The sequence below is a fragment of the Ursus arctos genome, unplaced genomic scaffold (assembly GCF_023065955.2).
Source record: "Ursus arctos isolate Adak ecotype North America unplaced genomic scaffold, UrsArc2.0 scaffold_31, whole genome shotgun sequence".
NCBI lineage: Eukaryota > Metazoa > Chordata > Mammalia > Carnivora > Ursidae > Ursus > Ursus arctos.
In genome coordinates this window covers 25,175,374-25,200,459 of record NW_026622997.1, presented here as the reverse complement: position 1 = coordinate 25,200,459, position 25,086 = coordinate 25,175,374, and the positions used below count along the sequence as shown (strand labels likewise).

The 25,086-nt window shown below is 43.0% G+C and overlaps 1 protein-coding gene across 1 annotated transcript; it reads right to left on the bottom strand.

Annotated features, from left to right (window-relative positions):
• Window positions 1-24,182: 24,182 nt before the first annotated feature.
• Window positions 24,183-24,833, bottom strand: HDGFL1 (HDGF like 1). Its single transcript, XM_026511151.1, has one exon. The coding sequence runs from the start codon at window positions 24,831-24,833 to the stop codon at window positions 24,183-24,185; it is 651 nt and encodes a 216-aa protein (XP_026366936.1).
• Window positions 24,834-25,086: the final 253 nt, after the last annotated feature.

Below are 25,086 nucleotides of genomic sequence, written 5' to 3'. Positions count from 1 at the left end.
ACATAGACATATCAACTTCAAGGCAGTCAAGGATCTAGAACCCCTTCCCGATTGGGGCAACACGCATTTGTTGGTAAGATAACTGAATCCAATGAATGTGGTACCACAGACTTCTTTCCCCACTAAAATTAGACCCAGATGGCCAGCCCAAAGCCTTCAAGTCTGTGGCCCAGCATCCCAGTTCTGAAGGCTCTGGTTGTCTGCCTACCTCCCTGATCCCTAGCACCTATTTTATTTAATTTTTTTAATATAAAGAACTTTTAAAAGATTTTATTTATTTATTTGAGAGAGAGAGAGAGACAGAGACAGAGATAGTGAGAGAGAGCACAAGCAGGGAGGAGAGGGAGAAGCAGATTCCCTACTGAGCAGGGGACCCGATGATGTAGTGCTCGATCCCAGGACCCTGACATCATGACCTGAGCCGAAGTCAGACCCTTAACCAACTGAGCCACCGAGGCGCCCCATGAAGCACTTATTTTATTTCATGAAACTCTTTGCCCGCAGGAAGAGATGTCAAGTCAGGAGATGGGTTAGGCTAAGAGTCCTAGTATATGGTTCTCCATGAAATTCTCTTCCTCCGTCATACAAACTGGAAAAGAGATTTTCAGAAAAGCATACCAACTACTCCATTCTTACTGTATCCCCTTCTTCTTCTGTTCCTGCTGCACTTAGCTGCCCTTATTCTTTCAATTCTCCTTGATATCTCAGTCCAATCCCTTCTACACACACACACACACACACACACACACACGCACACACCCCATTCACTTCCTTCTATGATGTCACATAAAAAAGGGACCGTTCAGGCAGCTAGGTTTGATTTTGGCAACAGGCCTTGGCATTGAGGGAAACTTCTAGGACAGGGGTTTTTAACCTTTTTTTTCTTTTGCCATGAAACCCTTTCACAGTCTGGTGATTCCTGTGAACACCTTCCTCAAAAAACAAGGCCTTTCCTCAAAAAAAAATGTTTTTTGAGGAGGAAAAAATACATAAGATTAAAATGAAAGCCAATTATATGGAAATAAGTTTTCAAAATATTAAGAAAATATGTGGGCCGCCTGGGTGGCACAGTGGTTAAGCATCTGCCTTCGGCTCAGGGCTTGATCCCAGCGTTGTGGGATCGAGCCCCACATAAGGCTCCTCCGCTGGGAGCCTGCTTCTTCCTCTCCCACTCCCCCTGCTTGTGTTCCCTCTCTCTCTGGCTGTCTCTCTCTCTGTCAAATAAATAAATAAAATCTTTAAAAAAATTAAGAAAATATGTATGTGATATAGTGATACCTACAATTTTTTTTACTGATCCATTAATAAAAGGTCTAGCTCTTGGTCCAATAACTACCATAATTTTTAAGTGCTGATGAAATTCAATGATATTTAGCACTATCCGCAACCACCATAAAATGACATGAAAAATATCTGTGATCCCGATTGGTAACAAAGTTACATGTGCTGCTAAAATGTGAATTATCTACCTTCAAACATGAAAGAAATACTAAATCTGTTAGCAGTTAGTGAAATTAAGAATGTAATTTTCCCCCTACAGGTTATGGACCCCTTAAACTTAGGTGAAGAATTTCTGCTTTAGGGTTAGTATCGAGATTCTCCTACAACACTAGGAAGATCCATAAATTAAGTGTAACTTCACTACGAAGGTAGTACTCCACTTCATTTCAAAATAGGAATAATCTGATGTCCTGGTGGCCTAAACCAATCTGGATAGGAATGACACTTAAATTATCTTGAGGGGAGAAAGTTATAATCACTGAATAGTTTGAGCTGAGCAGAAGTCAGTTACACAACCTTACTACCAGATTATAATGAAAGTAGGTTAGGCTACATTCTGCTGTAGTAAATACAGAATATATTAAACAGACACTTCTGCAATCCAACCCCAAATAGTTCATATTACCTATTCTGTAAGTTTGACAAAAATTTCACCTTTCTGCCTTTGTAGACTCCCTGGCCACCACCCTGCATGAAACTCCCACGCCAGGTAGATGTCACCGCATTCAGGAGGCGTGAACATGTGACTTCCATGGTCAGTATCAGGTAATCGAGGACCAGCCAGAGAGAGCCTTAAGGGATTAAGCATCAGGAGCCATTTCTAAGAACTCTGGCTTTGGGTCTTCCTGAGCCCCCCCATTCGATCCCTGCAAGTATGTGCGACATCACTAAAATATTTTAGCCATGTCACATCCCTAGAACAAATTTCATTTTACCTAATCAGAGTACGGTTCTACCTGCGTTCGTGCTAAATAACAAGCCACTAATTTCACTGAGCAAACCCATGTCTGACCTTCATTATGCTGATTAGAAAATCCTCAGGTGTTGATTGAGCTACAGAGAGTTAAAGCGCTTTTCGTAGCCATCTTTGGAATGAGCCTTTTTCATATAATATTAGGCGCCATCCCTGGGGTCTGGATTCCTGATTATAGAAACAGAATGGCCCCAGAGGTGAACTTGAACTAAGTAGCACATATATAATATTGTACAGGGTGTGCCAAAGTGTTTTTAAGTGCATTATTACAGATGCTGTAATAGTCCCCCATTCAGCATGAATACAGCGAGTGTCTTATTTTAGTGAGTTTCCTCAGCAAGTATTTCCGGGTGCCTAAGAGAATGGTCACATGTTCCGAGAGCCGCCATGCTGTCGCTTGTTATCTCAACTGACTATCGCATTTCCTCTTTTTGCCCCTCATCATTCCCTCTTCTATCCAATGCTTTGAGAACACTGGACTGAACTTCAGGTTCGAAATGAGATCCTTCCTTAACAAACCCTTTAGTTTCTATTAATTATCTCAAATTGACTTGTCTGGTAAGATCTCTGATACATTCAAGTGTGAGTTCTTTATTTATTAGTTTAGTTGCATCCTTTCAAGGAAGGAAGTTAAAAGGTAACATGAATTCTGGTTATTATTGCAAAAGTCTAAACATATTTTTTTTCTATACAAGGTAGCAGCAAAATGGATTAATTCTAAAGGGACCAGAAAATATATGCTAGTGGCACTTGCAAGTTATTACAGTCTAATTGTAGTTAATTTTATTCTCTGGGACAACTAATCTCTCGATAACATTTGCAGTGATTGATTAAAATCCACTCCTTGCTAAAATCAAGGTCTTTAGGTAATTGATGTGCTAATAGACCTGCAATTATTTGAGGCTGTGCTTCCTCACAGAGAGCAAGTCAAGGAATGGATAAAGTCCAAATAAAGTACCTATTTTGCAACAGGCGCTATGATAATTGCCAGGAGACAGCCTGCTTATCAGCTACGAGAGGTTTCCATCCTTCATTAATATGTAGTTCAGTTGGACATCAGAGAAACTGGCCCCCATGGGAATACTCTTTGAATCTCCCATTATCTCATTTTCCATACACTTGGCTTGATCCACTTTTTATCTACGTTCACAGAAAGATCTGGCTTTTCACACACGAGCTTTCTAAACAATCAGCTAGCCATGAACCCGAGTCCCCAAAGCTCCATGCAGTGTCGGCTGCCGTAAATTTGGACAAGTGTGTACACCATTAAAGTATCCACTTAAATGTTCCAGACTAAATATTTTAGAAGTAGACAAAATAAATATTCCAAAGTGGTAACCTGTGAGTTTTCCATTCTGTGGCTTGTGCCTGTATGTGCTTCCCGCGGTAGACTCTCAGTAGGGGCTTTACTGTCTTCAGGCATCTTGCAGAGCGGTCCAGTTCTGCTGTCCACTAACTCCGGATTTCTTGTGCATCGGATTGAGCTCTCTACTGACTCTAAATATGCCCAAAGAGAGACTGGGATGAATGCATTAAAAACTTATTTAGTGGGGCACCTGGCTGGCTCAGTCAGAAGAGCATGTGACTCTTGATCTTAGGGTCATGAGTTTGAGCCCCAGGTTCCACGTAGAGATGAGAAAGAAGGAAAGAAGAAAGAAAGAAAGAAAGAAAGAAAGAAAGAAAGAAAGAAAGAAAGAAAGAAAGAAAGAAAGAAAGAAAGAAAAGAAGAAGAAGAAGAGAAAGAAAGAAAGAAAGAAAGAAAGAAAGAAAGAAAGAAAGAAAGAAGAAAGATCTCATTTAGTAAAATAACAACCATTTTCTTCTGTCTCAGCCAGACATGATCCAGGTGGCCAAAATGATAGAATTATTAATTGACACTAATCAATTTTATTTTGTCCTGAGCTTGTGGGAGAATTTTTAAGTGGGGTACAATTCTTTGTGGCTTTGGCTGTCTTTATCTTTGGCCTCATAAAGAATATTCTTGCCTTAGGGTTTATAATTGAAGTTCATTAAAGATGATATGTTACAATTATAATATGAGGGATGACTGGTTTATCTTTGTATTTCATCCTCATGATGGCTCAAACCAAATCACCAATGTGGTTAATTACTGTGGACAAATAAAGAGAAAAGCAGAGCTGTTCGAGTATTACTAAAATACGGTTGCAGGTCCGATAATAACGACTAACATACATTGTGAACCGATTACACACCAAGCTCTGTGTGTACTTCCCTCGCACCGTGTCATTTCATCCGTACCACAGGTGTTATTTCCCTTCCATTACATCCCATCAAGCACCACTATTCTTCCCATTTTACAGAGGAGTATACTGAGGGATGGAAAAGTTAACTTGACTAAGGTCTCATGGGTGGTAAGTAGCAGATCCCAGATCAAACCAGAAGAGTCATCCACTGTTTGATGAGAACACTCTCAAATATGACCTGTGCTATTCTGAATTAAATTTAGCAAAAGGCGAGTGGCCATCAATCATTTTAACCAAGTTCACCTTTTGTTGTTGCTGTTGAAGTATGATTTTGTCCCAGGAAATTCATTGTGAGTGATTATGATTACATTTTCCTCCTCTACGTGCCTCTGACACTCTTGTTGAAGATGCTAATCTCGGGTAAAGCTGTCTTGGAGTTGATGATGCTGCCACATGCCACTCCTGTGGGAGATGGATAGATGTCATGCGTAAAATAGAATAAAATGCACTGGGGCAATAAAATGCTAATAAGAGTAAATCACAGTAATAGATTTTAAAATTATTTTAAATCTAGTTTTAATTACATAAGTCCATTTCAGAAGTCCTACTGATGTGAGGAGAAATTCCTAAATTCTACACAAATTGAAAAGAGAGATTATACTGTTTATTAAAATACTACTGTGTTATTATATATGTAAGTATATGCATATATACGTAAGTTATACATTTATATGTATAAACTTTAATTTATCAGGACTAATCAATTTCATCTCCTACTAAATTTAGTCCTGACTAATCTTCAATATTCCCATCAAGATATATTCTCCTATCAATGATGATAAAATACAAAAGCATTCTAAGATCATGGAGAGTATTTTCTAAACAAAATTTGCTTCCCGTTTTAGAAAGTTGATGTCACCGAGGCATCACCATCAAATTTAACTTCCATATTTTTCGTTAAGATAAAAACGGAGAAGAAATCTTTCTAAATGTGTAAGTCCAAGAAAAACTTTAATTAGAATCCTGGCTCTTGCTTAGGATTCAGTCTACATCTTATTTCAGTTTGACAGTAGGCAGGAGACTTCCCCTTCAAGTCTAGGTTGAAGCCAGAATGAAAAGTGCTTTGGGGGAAAAAAAAAGTGAACTCTGGTTTCTGTTCTCATAATTCCTTTCTGTCCATAAAATAAACAAATGCAGAATATTTGAAATAGTGTCTCAAACCTACCTGGTTCCTCTCTCTTTGTCACTGAAGACTCTGGATGGCTGACTCCCGAGGAGCCCATGGTTGATCAGATCGGAAGGCTGCAACTTGAGTGGATCCAGGGAAACCTTGCAGACTCACTGGGGTAGCGGTCAAGCTAGAGGTCTCAGGTACGCTGAAGAGTCTCATTTATTTTGTCATGCAAGTCTGGAGGGCTTTCCCACCAATGGTTTTGCCACTTGGGGTTCAAAACATTGTTATTTTGCTTGAACAGTCCCTGTGGTTAATGGTTGGCATTAGTTACCACATGAGCCTTGGGTTTTGAAACCCAACACAGCCTCCTGTAAACTCTCCACTTTCTTTTTAGTTAAGCACAGGAGACCTTCAGTCCATCCATCCTTGTGGTTGAGCTGTCAAAAACGCCTGGTCTGAAAATGGATAGGCCTGCAGCCAAGAACTTGCTGGCCCGGAAACCTACAACGGCAGGGCTCAACTCACCTCCCCAGTGATATGCTAAGGACCAAAGTGAATGAGGTTGTCTCAGAAGTTCAGGCCCAAGATGGAAACATTACCCACCCAGAGGAAGCCCAGCCTCCTAACTGGTCTTACTGTGTGCAGCCCAGTGAGCTTTCTCAAGTGCCATGTTCACCATGCTCTTCCCTTGCTTCCGATGTTTCAGGAACCAGGGCTTGGGGCAAGAGTACATGTGGAATCTCACGTTAATATAGCTAAATACAGTACAAGGGTAAAAATCAATTCAACAAACTGATGAACAGAAGATATCTTGTGACACGTATGCCTTTTGTTGACAAAATAGCACCACAACATGTAATGTTATGTTTGTTTTTTTTACATGTGGGAAGTTGGGGAAATAGTAAAACAACTAATTATATTATTATTTTACATGCTTGAGTGTTCTGTTTAGAGTATGATGATGTTAGAATGAGTAATAAAAACACAAAAAATATACATTATTATGTATTCTGTAACACTCATTTTAGCAAAATCACTAGTTATGTTATTTTAATCAATATTTTTACATAATTTATGTTCTGGTGACTGAATGATCTAAAGATGAAAAATATTCCAAGATTATAAAAGTTTATTATATTTTCATTCATTAAGTTGTAAGTTAAATGTACATGTGAAAAATGAATATTATTTTTCATATTTTCAATCCTCTAAAATATTCAGAATTATCTATAAAGTAAAAAGACAAATGACAAATTATAAGTGCATGACAATTTTAAGTTAAAATATTTTTTAAAAGGAAAAAGTGAAATATTTTAAATAAAGCTGAAATTTTTATGTAATTTTAAAGAACTTAATATTTTCATGTTAATAAAGCCATTTCAATTTTATCAATGTACGATTTTCATACTTTATGTGTTTTTGGTGGGGGGCAGAGGGGGTGGGAGAGAGAGAATCTTAAGTAGGCTCCATGCCTAGCATGGAACGTGATGCAGGGCTTGATCCCACAACCCTGAGATCATGACCTAACCCGAAAACAAGGGTCGGATGCTTAACCGACTGAGCCACCTGGGTGCTCCTGTGTGTGTACTTTTATGCATCTACTGTGTGTATGTGAGTGTGTGTGTCTCCATATATATATATACACACACACACATACATACATACACACACACACACACGGAGGAAAAAAGAAGGAAAGAGAATTTTTAAAAAGCAATATTAATATTTAACACTGTAAATTATCCCTTAGCCTCCAAGTGCAAATTTTTGGAAGATCAGCCCAATTCCTATGCACCTCTTTGTCTACAAGCTAGAACATAAGGAGAAAGACACAGATGCTTTCCTGGTCCTGTTTGAAACTATCCTTTGTTAGGCAAGAATGAAGCACAGACATAATTTTGAGAAGTTTCAGCCAATTAGCTTAATTTCGTAAAAGAAAATTACTTCCATTTTCCCCCTCTCAACTTCTTCCCATTTCTGAAGTAGTTTCCTTCGCCATGTGGCAGGGGCAGAGCCGCAGGTCCTCATGGCATGAGGCCCCAGTTGCCTGTGGATGTGGGGCCCATGATGTTGTCCCGGTTTCTGAATGTTCGTTGAGGATTATGTGTTGAACCAGGCCACGCATGGTTGTACAACCCGAGTCCAGAGGTAGTCTTGTATTCTTCAAAACCATTTTATGTGTTTGTTAAATGAAAGCCTCTCAAAGCATGGGCCCCAGAGCAAGGGACCCTCCAGCCTGGGACGAGAACAATTCTGTCCTAACTACCACAGCTTTTCCAGTGAAATCCATATATTTGCAACACATTAGAGAAGACAAGACTCTCAATGGACAAACTCCTGGTTTCTTTCTCCCACTAGATGCCTTCCCCATTCTCACATGCTCTCCTCTCCAGGCAAAGGGAAGTGACTTTGTGCCCCAATGATCCTGGCTTTTTCTTACGTTGGGTGATTTCGAAAAACTCTAGTCCCTTTGGTTTCAAACCCTTTTACTTCACCCCTTCCTGATCTATTGGTCATTAAAGACTCAAAGCAGACACTGGATATCACTATTTCTGGGAAGTGTCCTTATCACATGCATCTGGGTGACGGTCTCTTCTAGGTATTCGGACAGCACCCTGGGCCTTGCTGCCTTGTAATTGTCTGCCTACTAATCAGAAGGCCCCTCCTAATCATAAGCATGTTAAGGGCAAGAACTGCATTCTATCTGATTTTGTAATCCTTCCCCCTAGTACACTGTCAACTGATACATCATTGATGCCTAAAAAACATCTCATAAAACAATAAACTCAATAAACTATGAAATAAAGCTTAACTCTGTCAAATCATCACCAATACACAGATGTTATCAATTCTATTCATATTCGCTTGTGTGTGGCTGTGTGTTGCCAGAAAGCAAAAGGCGTGGTCAGACCAAAGCCAGTCCCTGGGCTGTCCCATCCAGAAGACAAAAAAAATCCTTAGACTCCTATCTTGCCCACGCCCTTAACCGGGCCGTCGACAAAAGCACTGCCCTCAATATACCCACGCTTCTCTTCAAATCAGAGCCTCGGCGGATGGCCTCAAGTCTTGCATACATTGAGCTTACTCCTTACAAGCCTCCATTTCTTCCTTTTCTCACCAGATGTGTGAAAAGGCAGCGGATGCCAGGGCTCCAAGCAGAGTGTTCAAAAAGGTCAACTAGCATTCAGATTTATGCTGGTGAAATTCATTCCTTCTCTTTCGAAAATTTAATGAGAAAGGACAGCTTTGTGAAATGGAGGAATAAGAACAATATTGCTTAAATAAATTGGAATTTGCACTTTGATTACCCTGCAGTTTCTGCCATGCTTTACTGGAAATGCTCCCCGCGGTGCAGGTTTTCTCTGGAGTGACATCATCTCGTGAAGCCATCCTCGCTATAATTATTTCCATCCATATTTGTAGAGCACACAGCAAGAACATTCAGTAAGGAATAGTCAATGCACATAGGACAATTTAAAACTGTAGAGTCACCAGAAAGTCCCATTAAAAGGCAAATGATATATCTTTATGCATGCCTCTGACCCCACAGGAGATATTTCATATTCACATTAGAAAAAAAGAGTCTCTTTCAAACAATGAAACTCTGATAGGAGCAAATACCCTGTGCCATGAAATAACAAACAACACGCCTGGTGTCGGTGGCTTTTCTTGGAATCCCACTTTTAAAAACTGTAACATAGAGGAAGCGGACATATTTTAGTTCACGTTGTCAAGTTTCAATCCTTTTTGAGTTTAGGCTCTGTCAGTCCTAATACCAAGTATTGGAATTTTTCAATTTTATTTTTGGCAATCCTGCTGTCTCTTTTGGGGAAATTGTTCTTTTTAGAATGTAGGTTTTTAAACATTCTAACAAAAGTGAAAACACCAATATAAAAGTGTTAATTTTCTCAAAAATCAAATAACTTGCTGAAAAAGATTTTTTTTGACAATTTAAGTGAAATTTAAAAAAACCCAAAAAAACAAAACGTGAACACTGTAGATTAGCTTTCCTGACAATTTGAGATATGCTGGGGCTGACATTCCTAGCGGGGGAGACCACAGCCTCCCACTGTCATGGGCTAAAGGGTGCAGGCCTGGTCTGTCTCCTGGAAAATAAAAGCCCCTACCATCTGCTCACTGAGGCTTTGATTTTGTTTTAAGTGTAGAAAAACATGCATTTAACTCTGCAGTTAGTGACAAGGTCCAAATTCATTCATTCATCCGTTCATTCATTCATTCATTCACCACAACACAGAAAAAGGTGTGGAACATGAGATTAAATTGAAAAGTTTACTTAGTAGAATGGAAATGTGATGTTTTTTCTCTCTCTAACCGCTGTTTTCAGACCTGCTCTGTAAAAGCCCTTTCTTGTGTACTTTAATGTCATCTTAATCAGATTCTGTCATTTGTCAACTATTATCAGTTGCTTAACAATCCAAACTAATTTAAGCCAGTGTAGGGGCGCCTGGCTGGCTCAGTCAATAGATCATGGGACTCTTGATCTCAGGGCTGTGAGTTCAAGCCCATGTTGGGGGTGGAGCCTCCTTAAAAAAAAAAATTAATTCAACTCATTTTAAAACTTCAGTCCGCAGCCTGTGTAATGCATTTTGTCTCTCCCGGCCCAGTGACTCAACTCTGTGAGCACAACTCACTGTTTGCTCTCCTCTCTCTCCTGGAGCCTGGTACCTCTGTGTTGCCCCACCAGGAGGAGGAGTGAGACAAAAAGGACAGAGTCCTCATCTATGTCATCTTGAGGCTGTTGCCACGGCCATGTGTGGAAGGTAAACTGACACGGTCTCGGGGGAGAACTTTCGGGTCTGGACAGGCCCTGGGGTGGCACTGCTCCGAACATGTCAGGTGTGTCAGGGTAACCTTCCTCCACTGCCCCCCTTGGCTCCAGTCACCCCAAAAAACACCCACAGCATAATGACATCTACTGTGACCGTTCAAGGATTTTCTCTAACATATTCGTGGGTTCATGATTTTGCTTCGAATGATCATTTAATAAAAACTCAAATGTGAAACGGGGGCAATATTACATATTCCATCTAAGCCACAGACAACTCCCCCATGTTTATGGGTCAGTATCACATACTCATCGAAGCCAATGGGCAAACATCCATATACCCCGCTGCCCAATTAAGGCTGGAGCACAGAACCCACTGTTACAGCCTCATCTGTCTGGATGAGACACTCTTGGGGCTGAGCTTACAGGGTTTCTTTTTTTTTTTTTTTAAAGGTGGTGCCTGACAAGCTTCGTCAAAGAATGTGCTACTCTTTTTTTTTTTTTTTTAAAGATTTTATTTATTTATTTGACAGAGAGAGACACAGCCAGCAAGAGAGGGAACACAAGCAGGGGGAGTGGGAGAGGAAGAAGCAGGCTCCCAGGGGTGGAGCCCGATGTGGGGCTCGATCCCAGGACCCCAGGATCACGCCCTGAGCTGAAGGCAGACGCTTAACGACTGAGCCACGCAGGCGCCCCTAACCTTACAGGGTTTCTAGTGTGCTTTCATTCTCCATGGCACAAAAGACATTAGTCAAGTCGACCCTGTACTGTAAAGCTATCAAATACACACATTTTCACTATTCTCACACTTTTGGTTTCCTTGCTTGAAATCCGGGATGGTACGTGGTAGCAAGTGGCTCTCATCCTCAAACTCAGAAACTAAGTTCTGACCTCATTTGTAGCAAAATGAAATCCATAGTTCAAAATGGTTTCTACTTTCTATTGCTTGTAAGGGTGGCTTGGCCAACTGTACGGAGAGCAAAGTCCCACTGCCCTGACACTGGAGGGTTTTCTTGTCGCCAGTGTTCAACTCGTGGAATGTCATCACAATCAGAGCTCACAATCAGAAACCAGAAATGCTGACCGTCACGGAAAACCATATTTCTGGGATGTGAGGAATGAGTCACCCTGGTCACTAAATACAAAGCTCTGTTTGCCAGAAAAGAAACAGTGACACTCAACAAGACAGGGAACTACTTCTAAGTGCAGAGGGAACATGAGACTTAGGTTAAAGACACGTGTTTTCTACCATCACAACCACAGGTGCTCACCTCCCTATTTGGAGAGGAAGGGTTTGAGATAAGTCGCTCACATCTGCAGCCTTCTTAAATCTCAGCTCCTTTCACACACCTTGAAAGAAACTTAACACCTCTTTCATTACACATTGTAAACAAGATTGACCAGGAGGCAAGTAAAGGGACAGACTGCGGAAAAGGGCTTTAGAATTTGGCTTAAATCATTACACTCTCTTCATCTTTCAAAGGACATTAGATCAAAACTCATAATCCATCCTTAGAGCTCACTACATAGCCCGCTTCCTAACTAATGCAAAAATATTCAGGGGCGTCTGGGTGGCTCAGTCGTTAAGCGTCTGCCTTCAGCTCAGGGCCTGATCCCGGCATTCTGGGATCGAGCCCCACATCAGGCTCCTCCGCTGGGAGCCTGCTTCTTCCTCTCCCACTCCCCCTGCTTGTGTTCCCTCTCTCACTGGCTGTCTCTCTCTCTGTTGAATGAATAAATAAAATCTTTAAAAAAAAAAATTCAAATGTTGAGCTTTTAAAAACTTTTCTGTGAAGTTACAAATGCGAGTCTACAGCTTTCAGAAATTCTTTCTTATAAATTTCCAATGTACATTTGTAACTTGCTACCACAAGGGGGAAAAAAACTTCTTACTCTTATCATCTTAGAAAGGAAGATGGAAGTATTTTATCATAAAGAAGGCTGGGGCTCTTAAAAAATATGATCTTTCGGAAGATGTATCTAAACACTTGCTGTTATGCACGTGTAGAGAAATTTGTTCTTCTTAACATGGCATACTCTTACATAAAAATACCTCTGTGGTTGATTTCCCCAAATTTCTCAATGAGCATTTCCTGTAAGTGTTCCCAAAAATGCTGGTAGAATCACTTGATAAGGCTCAAGACAGAGAACCGTTGAAGCCAGCCTTGCTCACCAGGAAACGTCAGGGAGAACTGGATCTTGGCATCACCGCAAACTACATGACATCTGATCGTTTTGCTTGGCTTCAGAAATTTTCCCCAGGTCCCCCTTTTCACTTTTTTATGACCTTTCTACTTTCATTCCCCTTATCTCTAGCTTCAACTTTTGTTTATGATTACAACTGTTCACCAACCAAATAAGACTTCATCGGTCTGATAATACTATGAAAACTCAAAAGTATATTTATGGGCATGGTAGTAAAGTCTAATTAGGAAATTTGTTAATTATCTGTTCTGTGCACATTTACATTAAAAGAAAATTTGGTTCATTCCAGCTAAATTTAAATTCCAGATGAATGATGTTAGCAAATCAAAGAGTAGATCGAGAAAGCTGAACTGAGTTTTATTTGTAACGGAAGAGCTTAAAACATGAAGACGTTATCCAAATTAAAATGTAAACAACTCATGAATGTTTCAATGATTCTACCTTGTCTACCTTAATCTTAAACTCTGAAATTTATGGAATGGGGTTACTAATTGAGATGATCACAAATGACCTTATCATATTGTTTAACTTGAGATATCCATTAATTTGCTATACCACCAATGTTTCCCAGTTACACCACTACAATGATTTCTCCCCCTGAAATAGCATTCCTGTCTATTTTCAGAGAGTCCAGTTGTTAATGAGTGTTAATACCTTCTTTAGAGACAAGAAAATAACCCCTGAAACCGGGCCTTAATATAGGGGAAACTATTTTACATATGCAGGTGCTGCTCTCTTGGTAACTAAGACAACACCAAGAAGAAGCCATAGAATTTTGCCTCCCGGAGAAATTTTCCGGGGAGGGGGGGTGCAAAATTAGGCAATTCTCTAATGATTAATTTCTTGGGTAAAATTAAATTGCTGTCTTTGAAATACCATAAACAATATCCTTTCATGTGATCATTTCTGTCTTTATTAATTCATTAGGCATTTACTCTGTGCCTACGAAGCCCTAGCACACATTTTAGGTGTTAGGAATTTATTTCAATTTATAGCTACATCAACATAGCTGAAATCTCAGAGACAGTGACCAACAGGGAGGAAGACCAGAAGATTCATCTAATATTTGATGCATTTTATCAGGCCTTCAAGAGCACAGCAGGAAAGCAGGGCCTTTGGTGACTGACTGCATGTATAATGAGGAGGGCAGCAAGGTTAAAAAGACAGCCACACAGCTACAATGAATTCAGCAAACGACATCTCACTAACACGTGTGTGTGTGTGTGTGTGTGTGTGTGTGTGTGTGTGTGTTTAATGTATGAATTCTGAGCTACCTGGGATCACTACGAGGCTCCTTCTAATTACTAACAATGGCAAGTCTGCCCTCTCAGCTGCAGCTGGATGCCCCAGGCATCTTCATAGCAAAAACCAACAAATGATTGGAATATTATGATTTAAACTCAAAACCAAAGCACAGTTGGAGATTTTTTTACCAGACTGCTTGAAAGTCTTGTGTCGAGGGTTTGTGAGATCATACAAGACGCAGAAGGACAACGCAAGGTCAAATCTACATCCCGTATACAAAGAATACACTGGTTTTCTAATCCATTTGCCGTAGCTCACAATCTGGAGGACGACATAGGATGGACAGTAGGGTCCTGTGCACAAAGACCACACTAGTGACCTCAAGTGCCCTGCTGTGGATAATGGCCATTAAGGGTGAGGGGGTGGAGGTGGAGGCAGAGAGAGCGGCCCCACAGAGACCTGCTACATGAATTATTTTTATGATATAATTCTTGGGGGCATCTATTTATTACAACAACCAAAACAGCCCTCCAAGTATAGCATGAGGCACCCTATCATTAACCAGATGTGGTGCGGGGTTGATTTTTTTTTTTTAATTTATAAATATGTGGTATCCAACCTGATCCCACACGAACAGGGGGGGAAAAGGCTAAATATGCAGCTTCTGTAAAGGAAGTTCATCTTTGACTCTCTGTGATGACACAGGGGAAGCAATGTCTCTGGCGGGAAGGTTTCTGAGCCACCCTGTCCGCCATGTTTAACCTGTTCAATATTATTGTTATTCGGCTTTGAGGGAATCTTATTAACCAGTTCGTGGGCTGAGCACCATCGGAAGGCCCCTGTATGGTGTGATATTTGTTTCTGGGGGCTGACATAAGTGATACTTCTGCTAGGGGTGGGGAGGAGACATGAGAAAGTAGAGTCAGTCTCATGTTTGGGTTTTTTTGTTCCACAATGAGCGCTGGGAATGTAAAATATCGTTTTCATCATTCTTTCTCTCTCTTTTTAACCCACAGTATCAGAAATATTACAGAATACTTGCACTGAGTTACATCTGATTGGCATTCAAACACTTATATCAACATGATTAAAATATAGTCAGGGTGTCCATTTTTCATGACAGCCGTAAGAAATATGAGAAGGTGGATATTCAACTCCCTTATTAATTGATGTGGTCCAAAGAGCCCCTCTCTGTCTCAACAAGGGGCCTTAGTGCGGATTTTTTTTCCACGGCTGTGACATTCAGACCTAATGGCGAAGGCTGCTATCAGGTGAGCATTTGTTAGGAATGCCCATCAAGTGGAAATAGCAAAACTATGGTTTTACTCTATAATGTGAAAGGGGGCTTTGAACTTATCCTAAACTCATCTTTTTGCACATTCTGCACCATCATCCATCCCAGGCTTATATCGTTCATCTAAAAGACTGGTATTTCAAGTTAGGTCTTACGAAAATCCAGGATACCACAAGACCTCTCTTTCAGGTATATCTCCAAATATAATATAGGCTCCTGGAAACATATTTGATTTATGTCTATTATAATTCCAGACTCCGCTCCTGTCATGAACCAACAATTCAGATCCTGGACCAGGAAAAAAATAAGCCTAAAATGTCTTCACACTAACTAGAAACTCAGCCTACCTAGAAGGATCCTTATGAAATCTAAGTAAAAATTGACTTTGATCGTTACAACAGAAAGTCGTCTTTAGAATATTCCCCACCTGCACACACTTCCCTGCATGCACGCATGTATTGTTCAGGAACATTAACTAGTGAAGCTGGGGTGGGGAACTGTTTGGGCAAATATACCGGCCCTGCAAACCTTAAATTATAGGCATACGACAACATGCCTCATGAAGGTTCCATGAGGCCGTACTGGCATCCAACCCCTACCCTAACTCACATCTCATCCGAAACTTCTCTCACCTGCACACATGTTCTCTGGATACTGAGCTGTGCTGCCAAGTCCTGCCTACATTGTGACTTCATTAATTTCAGTTAATTAATAACAATGGGTGACTCTTTGTGAAGTGCTCTGCTAGGTGTTGCTGGAGACCTGGGAAAATTCATGGGCCCTATTGTTGAGTCCTTTCTGTTTGGGGAGGAAAAAAAAAAGTTGAAAAATGTTAAATAGCATAAAGATAAAATCTTGGTCTATACCACGGTGTGAAAGATGCCACGTGGATGTGTATGACAGCTTGGCAAATAAGCAGTAGCGAGCGACAGTTCTCATTTCAAGTATCATAGGACTTGTGTGTCTCTCTCTGCTGTGAGATGTGATATATTATAAATAACATCATATATATTATATTATTAATGTAATTATTATAAATAATAAAGTATTTGAGCTTGTGGGTTATTTACATTTTCATAAATATATTGATTCAAGGTCATCTTTGTAAAGATGTTGCTCTATTGGCTTACATTCCAATGTGGCGGCTTGAGAGACAGAGACAAGGGAGAGGCCCAGGTGCCAGAAACGGAAACCTGACCACTGCCCTCACTGTGTGGTTTAATGGCACAACCCTGCCGGCTACTCTCCAGCCCTGCTCAACTTGCTTTGTTTTTCCCTGTGTCTTTTATAATCTTCTAACATACGATAGAATTTCTCTGTTTATTACATTTCTTTTTCATTGCCTCTCTCTCTGCCTGCTAAAATGGAAGCACCAAGAAGCCAGGTACTTGGTTTTTATTGTTTACTGATGTATCTTACCCCCTGGAAAACTATCTGGTGCACAGTAAGCACTCAGTAAATGGGTGCTATTGGAGCTCCTGGGGGTTCCGATGGTTCAGCGTCTGACTCTTGGTTTCAGCTCAGGTCATGATCTCAGGGTTGTGACCCCCTGTGAACCTCGTGTCAAGCCCCTCCTAGAGTCCAGAGCTCAGCGCAGACTGTGCTTGGGATTCTCTCCCACCCATTCGCCCCTTCCCCATGCTTGCTTGCACTCTCTAATTAATTAATTAATTAATTAAATCTTTTTTAAAAAATGGGTGCTGTTTTCTTATTGTTGGTACTGCACACATATAGGGATGCTTATTGGCATGAAAGTCTCTGGGATCTTTTTCTATGCATTCAAAAGCCTGAGAACCACAAGCAGAGGCAATAGTGCTATGAATTCACAGGAAGACAGAAACATTTTGTTCTGTTAAGACAGCTTAACATGAAGTGAACCACAGACTTAGAGTCTTATAAGATGCAAAGCTTAATTTTCACATCATTGAAACTATATGCTCTTTCTTTGGACATTTCTCTATCACATGCTGATATTACTGCATTCTGAAATTTCCGTTGTATTTATTCGTCATCTACCTGTCCGTTTCTCGTCTAGAATAAGAGCTTCATGAGGGGAGAGAGCTTGTCTGTCTTGTCACTGTTCGGTCCCCTGGGCCCCCTCCAGGCCCCACTGCCTTGAGGGCACACCCACTCAGCTGTAGCCAGAATGCTCTTCCCTCCAGGTCCCACCTCCGATAAACCAAAACCTGGGAAAGCCATGTTACTATGGGGTTCCTAATAATTTAGCAGAATTTTGATTTTCAAAAGAAAAGAAAAAGTGACTCTCATACCACGTAATGGGGACTCTTGCCTTTTCCTATTTTTGCTTTTGTTTTAAGAAGATATTGGAGGTCCCGTCCTCAAAACATTCACTGGCCCTCATCGGTACGTATGCCCCAACATCCAAGAGCGAGAACAAGGACAATAAGAAAAGAATCAAAGTGGATGATGGGCAGGTTGAAAAACACTGCTGAGGCGTGGCCGCGAGGGAGCCACCACACCCAAGGGACAACCCGTGACCGACGAAAGCTGAGCCCCGAAGAATCGCGAGTGAGAGGGGAAAGTGGGTCTTGTTGACAAGTGAAGAGTGGCGGGCGGTGAGAGAGGAGCTGAGTTGAACATATTTTTTAACGAAGTGTTAAGTAGATCACCAAGAGTGGTGGATAATGACTGCGATGAGGAGTCAGCCAGGGTGTGAAAAAAAAAAGAGAAAAAAAAAAAAAAAGAAAGAAAAATTAAGTGACACTTGGTAAATCACAGGAGGACGCGAGACCTGACAGGGTTTCTGGAAAGAATGGTCAATCCCCTGTAACACTCCTGTGCCTTCTAGTAATCGAATTGGGCAGCTCATTAAAATTATGTGTGAACAGATAGGTACCCTGGCAAAAAGGCAAGGGAGCTGAGAAATAGCTAGAGCAATAGAATTACTATTTCTATCATCGAAAAAAATCAGGATGGGGAGGTATTCGAGGAGGTATGCTTAAAAAATGCCCATCAGAAGACAGTGAGTGGCTCCTAGGGAAATAACAGGAGCTATAAACCAGCCACGGGAGGGATGAGTCAGGCCAGAGAAGAGGAATATTTAAAATTGGGAATGTCTGTATGAAATAACTGGGTGAAGCTACCTGAAGAACAGTACGAGGAAACGGAAGGATAAGATCTCAGTTGCTGTCTGTGTATGGGCGGGCTAAATATAGCATCGTCACGTCCATCTCCAGGAGGGAGCTGCTCGGCATCTGGCAGGAGCCCCCAGTGTTTCCCTAAATCGAAGGATAAGGTGGGCTAAAGTGATCGCAGACGGGACGGTTCGTTCTCTGGGCTACGATGCGGCAAAGGGAATTCACACATATGTCAGGCCGATTTTGTGCTCGGTCCCGCACTTGACATTTGAACATATATGAGCTCATTTGCTTCTCACAACAAACCTGTCACGGGAAAGTCATTATCACAACGTTGAGCTGAGGGAAACTGAGATCAAACCGCTCTCAGATCGTGAAGCCAGGAATTCCATCGGAGTTTGGGTCGCTCCAAAGCCAGCTGCCACCAAGCCGCCTCTTTCGTTAAAGGAAGTTGATAACGAAGTATCAAACGACTCCAGAGAAAATGTAACTTAAGGAACCAGATATTGTGTTGAATATCTGATTCAGATGGCGACCTTGGCTGATTTCATTGACCTTCCTTGGGCTTCAGTCTTGCTGAAGTTTGTTATTTTAGGAGACCAACACCTACCTATATATAATAACAAAATAATCTTATTTAATAAATGGGGCTCACACCTTTAAAAAAAAAAATCCCTACAGTGTTTTACTAGGCATGACTGAATTCCACAGATTTCCCTCCGAGGGCTGGAGTGAGATTGGGGGTGATTTAGTCATTCATCCATTTCTTCATTAACAACCACGTAGTGAGAGCTTAATATGAGCCAGGCGCTTTAGTGGGCTCTTAGAATAAGCAAAATGGTCACACTTCCTGTCCCCATAGGACGTCTAACCTAGTGAGTGATACAAACCAGGAAAGGGATTTTACTGTTTTACTGAACACAGGGGAGTGGGGTAGATGTTGTTAAGGGAAAACCAGGGTCTTACCCAACATTGAAGCAAAACCTAATTCTGATGGAGTGATTTAGGGAAAGCTTCATCAGGGAAGGAGGCAATGAAACTGTTCATTTTCTGGGCAGAAAGAAGAGTTTGTCTCCAAGTGGTAAAACATGAGAGAGACAAGGGCACTCACCGAATGACCCACAGTCCCAGGCACTGACCACACATGAGGGCAGGAAGCAGGTGAAGCTCGTTTTTCACTGGTCCCCATGCAAAAGACTCAGCCATTCCATGCCTAGGAGTGCCCTTGATCAACAGACGCCTCAAGCTGCCCCCGCCATCTGGAGCCCTTTGCTGCAATCTTTTCTGTGTGTTCTCCGACATTCTCAGGACCGTTTCAGTGAAGTTGAAGTTTATGTGTAAAATCAGATTGCAAAGAGAAAATTGCCTGCTGTCAGAACGACTCTAGAAAACCACTTAGGAGGTCTCTATTTTAAAGACCTCAAAGTCTAATACAATTTTTCCACCAGGATTAGGAAACATAAGTGTTTTTATACAAGCCAGAGAGTTGGCTTGTGAGATTGGGGCCATATTGTGTCGTGAACAGATCCTGTTCCTTTAAATACGTTACTTTCTGAGCATTGTCTATACGAAGTGAGGCATCTATATCATAAAAGGCTGAAGGAATGGCAGATCCAAGTTCTCCTTGGCATACTCACACTTTATTGTTGTAACTTTTTGGCTGAAGGGTTAATACATGGCTCCTGTCTGATGAAGGCAGAAACCAGAATGTTCTCTTACCTACCTGGGCGCCCAGGCGTTATGAAAATCATGGACATAAAATCACGCCAGCCTACACATGTCATTAGTGTATAAGTCAGTTTACCCTGCCTTCCCGACAGGGGCGGATATGTTCAGTCTCACATGTGACTTGTACTCCAGCACCATGATTATAAGGAGGAGCTGAAGGCAGACTTTCAAGCATCTAGAAAATCTCTACTGTGTGCTTATAATGGCCTGTTTTGGGAAGGGGGATGAAATATTAATGAAACATATTTCTTTCTCCTCCAGTTTAGTGGAAAAGCAAAACCTGAACAGGAAATTAGAATCTGGTCAATGTGAGCATGGATGTTACGGGAACACGGGGGGTGGCTCTTCCCTGGAGGAGTTGGCTACAGTGTGTCCCAAATGCAAGGAGCAGCATGTGTGTGCAGCATGGGTAGCAAATGTTTCTCTTTGACAAGCGTGTTGACAATGAAGTGAATAGAAGATGCCCTATGTGCCCTGCATATCGACTCTATCTCCAGGAAACATAAAAAGGAGGTACAAGCCACAAACGAGGATCTGCACCTTTGATGGGAATTTGCAGAGCAGGGTGAGAGCTAAAAGACACGAAATTTACAACCGCCAGTGGCAATGTCCCTTGCCAAAGTGATGTCATCAGTGACGTTTGTGTGAAATATCAAATACTTGGAAAGCCTTACCGAAGCCAGTATGCTAAATGCATCTGCAGATCCCTGACAACGTGCTGAGCGTGCATCTGCATGGAACACTTAAACACGATCTTCCGAGCCCTCATGAACACAGTTGGGCACCTCCAACACCGCATCAGCAAAAGGCCCAGCAGTGCTCTCTGTTCAGCCAGGTATCTAGCTATTGATCAGTAATTCTGTCACTGAGGCACACGTTTTCTAGGAATAAGCCAAAACCAACCAACCAAACAAAAAAAAACCCCACAGCACTGGGATTATTGGGCATTTCAGACAGCCAAAAACATTTTACAAAATAGCATCTTTTTCAGAACACACAAAAAAACCATCTCTTGACCACCAAAGCATACAAATAGGGTCTGCTATGTCGGAGAAGAGGGCCGAGAATACAGATTTTCCACGTTTCCCTGTCTTGATTGCATTTCAACTGTGTTTGCTAATTCTGTGTATCACTGTTCAGAAGTACTGTTAGTTGGATTCCCATTTTCACTACCATATTATAGTCGCCGGGAAGGCGAATGTATGCGAGGCTTCCTAATAAACACCAACTTTTTTCTATCCCCAACATTAGACACAAATAAAGGAAGAAAGAGATAATACAAAGAGAGGGACTCAAATGGTAGTAATTTCATTTTCTATCTTTCAGGTTATTGAATCATTTCAGAAGATGCGCCTCCATAAAACCTTATCAAAATCACATGCTTGCCTGTGGCAAATATACCAACCCATATTGGAACTTCCCATAGTCACATACTTCTTGAAAAATAGGGAATGTGCAATTGTCCTCATCATTTCACCAAGTCCTTTAATGACAATACAATTGTCAGGTGCCCCAGATGTTTTGTTTTGTTTTGCTTTTTTTACACACCCACTATCAGTGTTTGTTAATACATTCTTGGCCATATAAATTTCTAAATGTTCACTTCAAAATAGGAGAGGAAAATAAGTACTCCCGTTTTGTTCAATAGGGAGTTTTATTCAATAGGAACCCATGAACTATCATAAAACAAAGCACCTGTGACCCATGACACTGCCTTGGCATCTCGGCTCATTTACTAGTTTTCTTGACCTTGGGAAAATTGCTTAGCACCTCTGAACCTCGGCTCCCCCAGCTTTTAAACAGAGAATAGTAGGTACCTAATTGGGTAGTTGTAGTAATAAAGACATTATGTGTAGAACATATTAATTAGCTGCTCTCATGATTACTTGTTATTCATACTAAAAGAGCAATTTTGTCAACTTCCGATTTCATGGTTAGTGCTTTTTTTGAATGTGTAATTCAGGGGACAAAGCTTAGGCTCGGACCAGTAAAACCTGTATTTGAATCCTGGGGGTCCTGTGAGGTACAAGAAAAGCCACTTAACCTCTCTGAACCACGCTGTTTCCAATGGAAATTTTGAATATCAAGGTCTCCCTTCCCAGATTATTACAAAGATTGAATGAGTTCATTCTTCTTGGCACATGGTAAACATTCATCGAATAGTAACTTCTAGTATTAATATGACTGCAAGAGCAGCAGCTGAAAAACAAGGAATCATCTTGACATCCGCCTTGGAGAAAAATAACATCATTTGTACAGGGATGGAAAATAGGGTTGTCTTTAATTGCCAACTGTGCTGGTTGGTGATGGCCTGGCATGTTCTATGAAAAGGACTCCAGTACTTACTAAGCCTCTGCATGCATGCAGTGTTAACAAATAAAGACCTGGAAACCAGTATGCCATTATCATTAAGGATATTTAAATATCCCCAAATATATGCACAAAGTCACTGAAGAAAACACAAAATATTCTGCAGATACGACATAGTTTAAGAACTGGAAATATAAAGCAAGTGCCTTTTATCAAGGGGGTAGTAATGAGACCTAGGAAAGCAATCACAACAATAAAAGGAAGGACCAAGCCTCTTACCCTCCTTCTTCTCTAAATCTGTTCTTTGGTACAGCTGGTAGAGTATTAAAAACTCAGTTATTGTCCCCAGGTATCACCGTTCAAACATTTTAAGTTGACTTCTCTCCATTGGTTACAAACAGTGTGAGGAGAACTCCTACAGATGGCGTGAAGGGTAGAGACCTTGAGATAAGGAAGGTTTATCAAGGAAGGGGGGATTCTAAAATATTCCTGTAGGTTACAAACGTTGCTTCTAACACAGGATGTACAGAAAACAGGCAGAGCATTCACGTTAAGGGCCAATTCTTCAGAAACCAAAGGAACAGACGTGAGATTTGTTTAAAGTAATCAACGGGTTTTATTTCCTGGAACTGAAATTGTTCAGCTCTCAACTTCCAAAGCTACAGTCAACAATTTTTCATTAGAGCCCAAGGGAGAAGGGGTGAAGGAGACAACAGAAGAAAGGCACATGGAGAGGCTCAGGAAGAGGCTGGGAGGGGGCACTCATTTCCCTCTCACTTCTTAGGAAGTTACATTTCAGGTCTGGTAACAATGCTGAGGGGGGCAGGGTGCGGGACGTCATGGATGGGAAATGGCACTGCCAAGGAACACCAAAGCCTTAACTACAAAAAGAAAGTCATCAAACCCCAAACGGAAAGGGAACCTCCCAGTCCATCTCTGAAATGGGGTTAGCAATGGCTGAGCTGCCTGCTGACTGAAGCCAGGGCCGTTCTTCATTTGTGGAAAAAAACAAAAAACCAAAAATCTTTTTAACGAACAGATTTCCCAAACTATATGCCTTTTCTTTTACGCCTAAGTGCCATATATGACTGTAGGGTGGCCTTGAGACTGTGGGGAGAGGGAAAGGGGTGGCCAGGAGTCTCCCCAGATCATCCCATGTTACCCCAGAGATCGAAATGGGGACAGATGTTCCTCATCACTCCCATCCAAAGAGCCGGGCAAAGCGAACCCTTCCCATCACAAACAACTGGGAAGTTCCCAAATTATTTGATGAAAAAAGACAAATCCCAGAACTCCCAAAAGCGACTCAGAAAGGAGAGAGGCCCTCCCCCAGAAGCTGTCCCACTTCCGGTGACTCTGAAGAGCTGGGATAATAGAGCATGGGAGGGGCGGACAGGCGTTCTGGAAGACTGCACCCACCACCACCACAGTTTGAGGATGGCGCCTTCCGGGCCCCTAGAAGTCCTCCCTCCCCTGCTCGGTATCCTTCACCCCTTCCCCTCCTACCCCTGATGCCAACGCAGAGGTCCAGAATGCCCGGGGAAGGGAGAGAGGGGTGTCTGGAGGTGGAAACGGCCGGTCCAGGCCCCAACTGAAGCCTTGGGAAACAGTTCCAGGCAGGGAGGTGCGCGGCGGGCTCAGCTCGTCCCGGGGAGTAGAAGCCCTGACTCAGATCTCAGGGGTGTGGGAGTACAGAGCTGGGGGCCGGGTGGTCTGCCCCGTCAGGTCAACCCCCAGGGCCAGGGCGGGCGCGGAGTGGGGGGGGGTGGAGGAGGAGAGCGGGTGGGGGTGGGGGAGGCGTCCCAGTTTGCGCCGTGGCCAGTTTCCCCAGTAACAGCCAGGCCGCAGCAGGAAAGGGGTGGGGGCTCTTCTTGAAACTGGTGACTACAGGCTGTCGCGCTCTCCGCCGCCCGGGGCCTGCGCCTCCGCGGCCGCGGCCTCTCCCAGCTGCTCCGGGGCCTCCGGGGGCGGCTGGGCCGCGGCGCCGCGGGTTTCCAGCTCCACGAGGGGCGGCGCTGCCCCTTCCCCGGCGGCCTGCTCCTGCTCCTCTTCGGGCTCGGCCTCCCTGGGACGTTTGGGGGAGCCCTCGGGCAGCTCGGCCGCGCTCCGCTTGGGCGGCGCCTGCTCCGCCTGCTCCTCGGCCGGCACGTCGCCGCCCGGCTTCCCCGGCTGGTCACTGCGGCCGGCCTTGTCGCCCGCGCTGGCCTCCGGCTGCGGCCCGGGCCCGTCCGCGCAGCTCTTCTCCTGGGCCAGCTGGTAGTCGGCAGCCTGGACCGTGGGGTTGTTCTCGATCTCCCACAGCCCCTCGCTGAAGCCCCTCCTCTTGCTGGGCTTGCCGAACTTCTCCTTGGACTCCTCGTACGGGAACAGGTGCTTGGGGCCCAGGAAGGCCGTCTCGTGGGTCCCGAAGAAGAACACCTGGTAGCGGTTAGGCTCGGCCATGTGCTCGATCCTGGCCGGCCAGTGGGCGTAGCCCTTTAGCTTGGCAAACACCAGGTCGCCGCTCTTGTACTTGCGCCGGCAGTAACGCGACATGGCGGGGCTGCGGACCCGGCCTCGGCGGAGGCCCTGGCGACGCCCGGAACGCGGGGCGGGTGGCGGCCGCTGGGCTGGGCGCGCGCCCGTCCCCGAGGGCCCCCGCGCGCCCACCGACAGGCGCAACGCTCCGCGCGGGGAGAGGGTTCTAGCGCGAAGAGTGCATTATCTCCGAGACCCCACTGTGGACGCCGGCGGTTTCTAGAATGATAGAGCCCCCAGCTCGGATATCCGGGTGGCCGTGGTGCTGAGA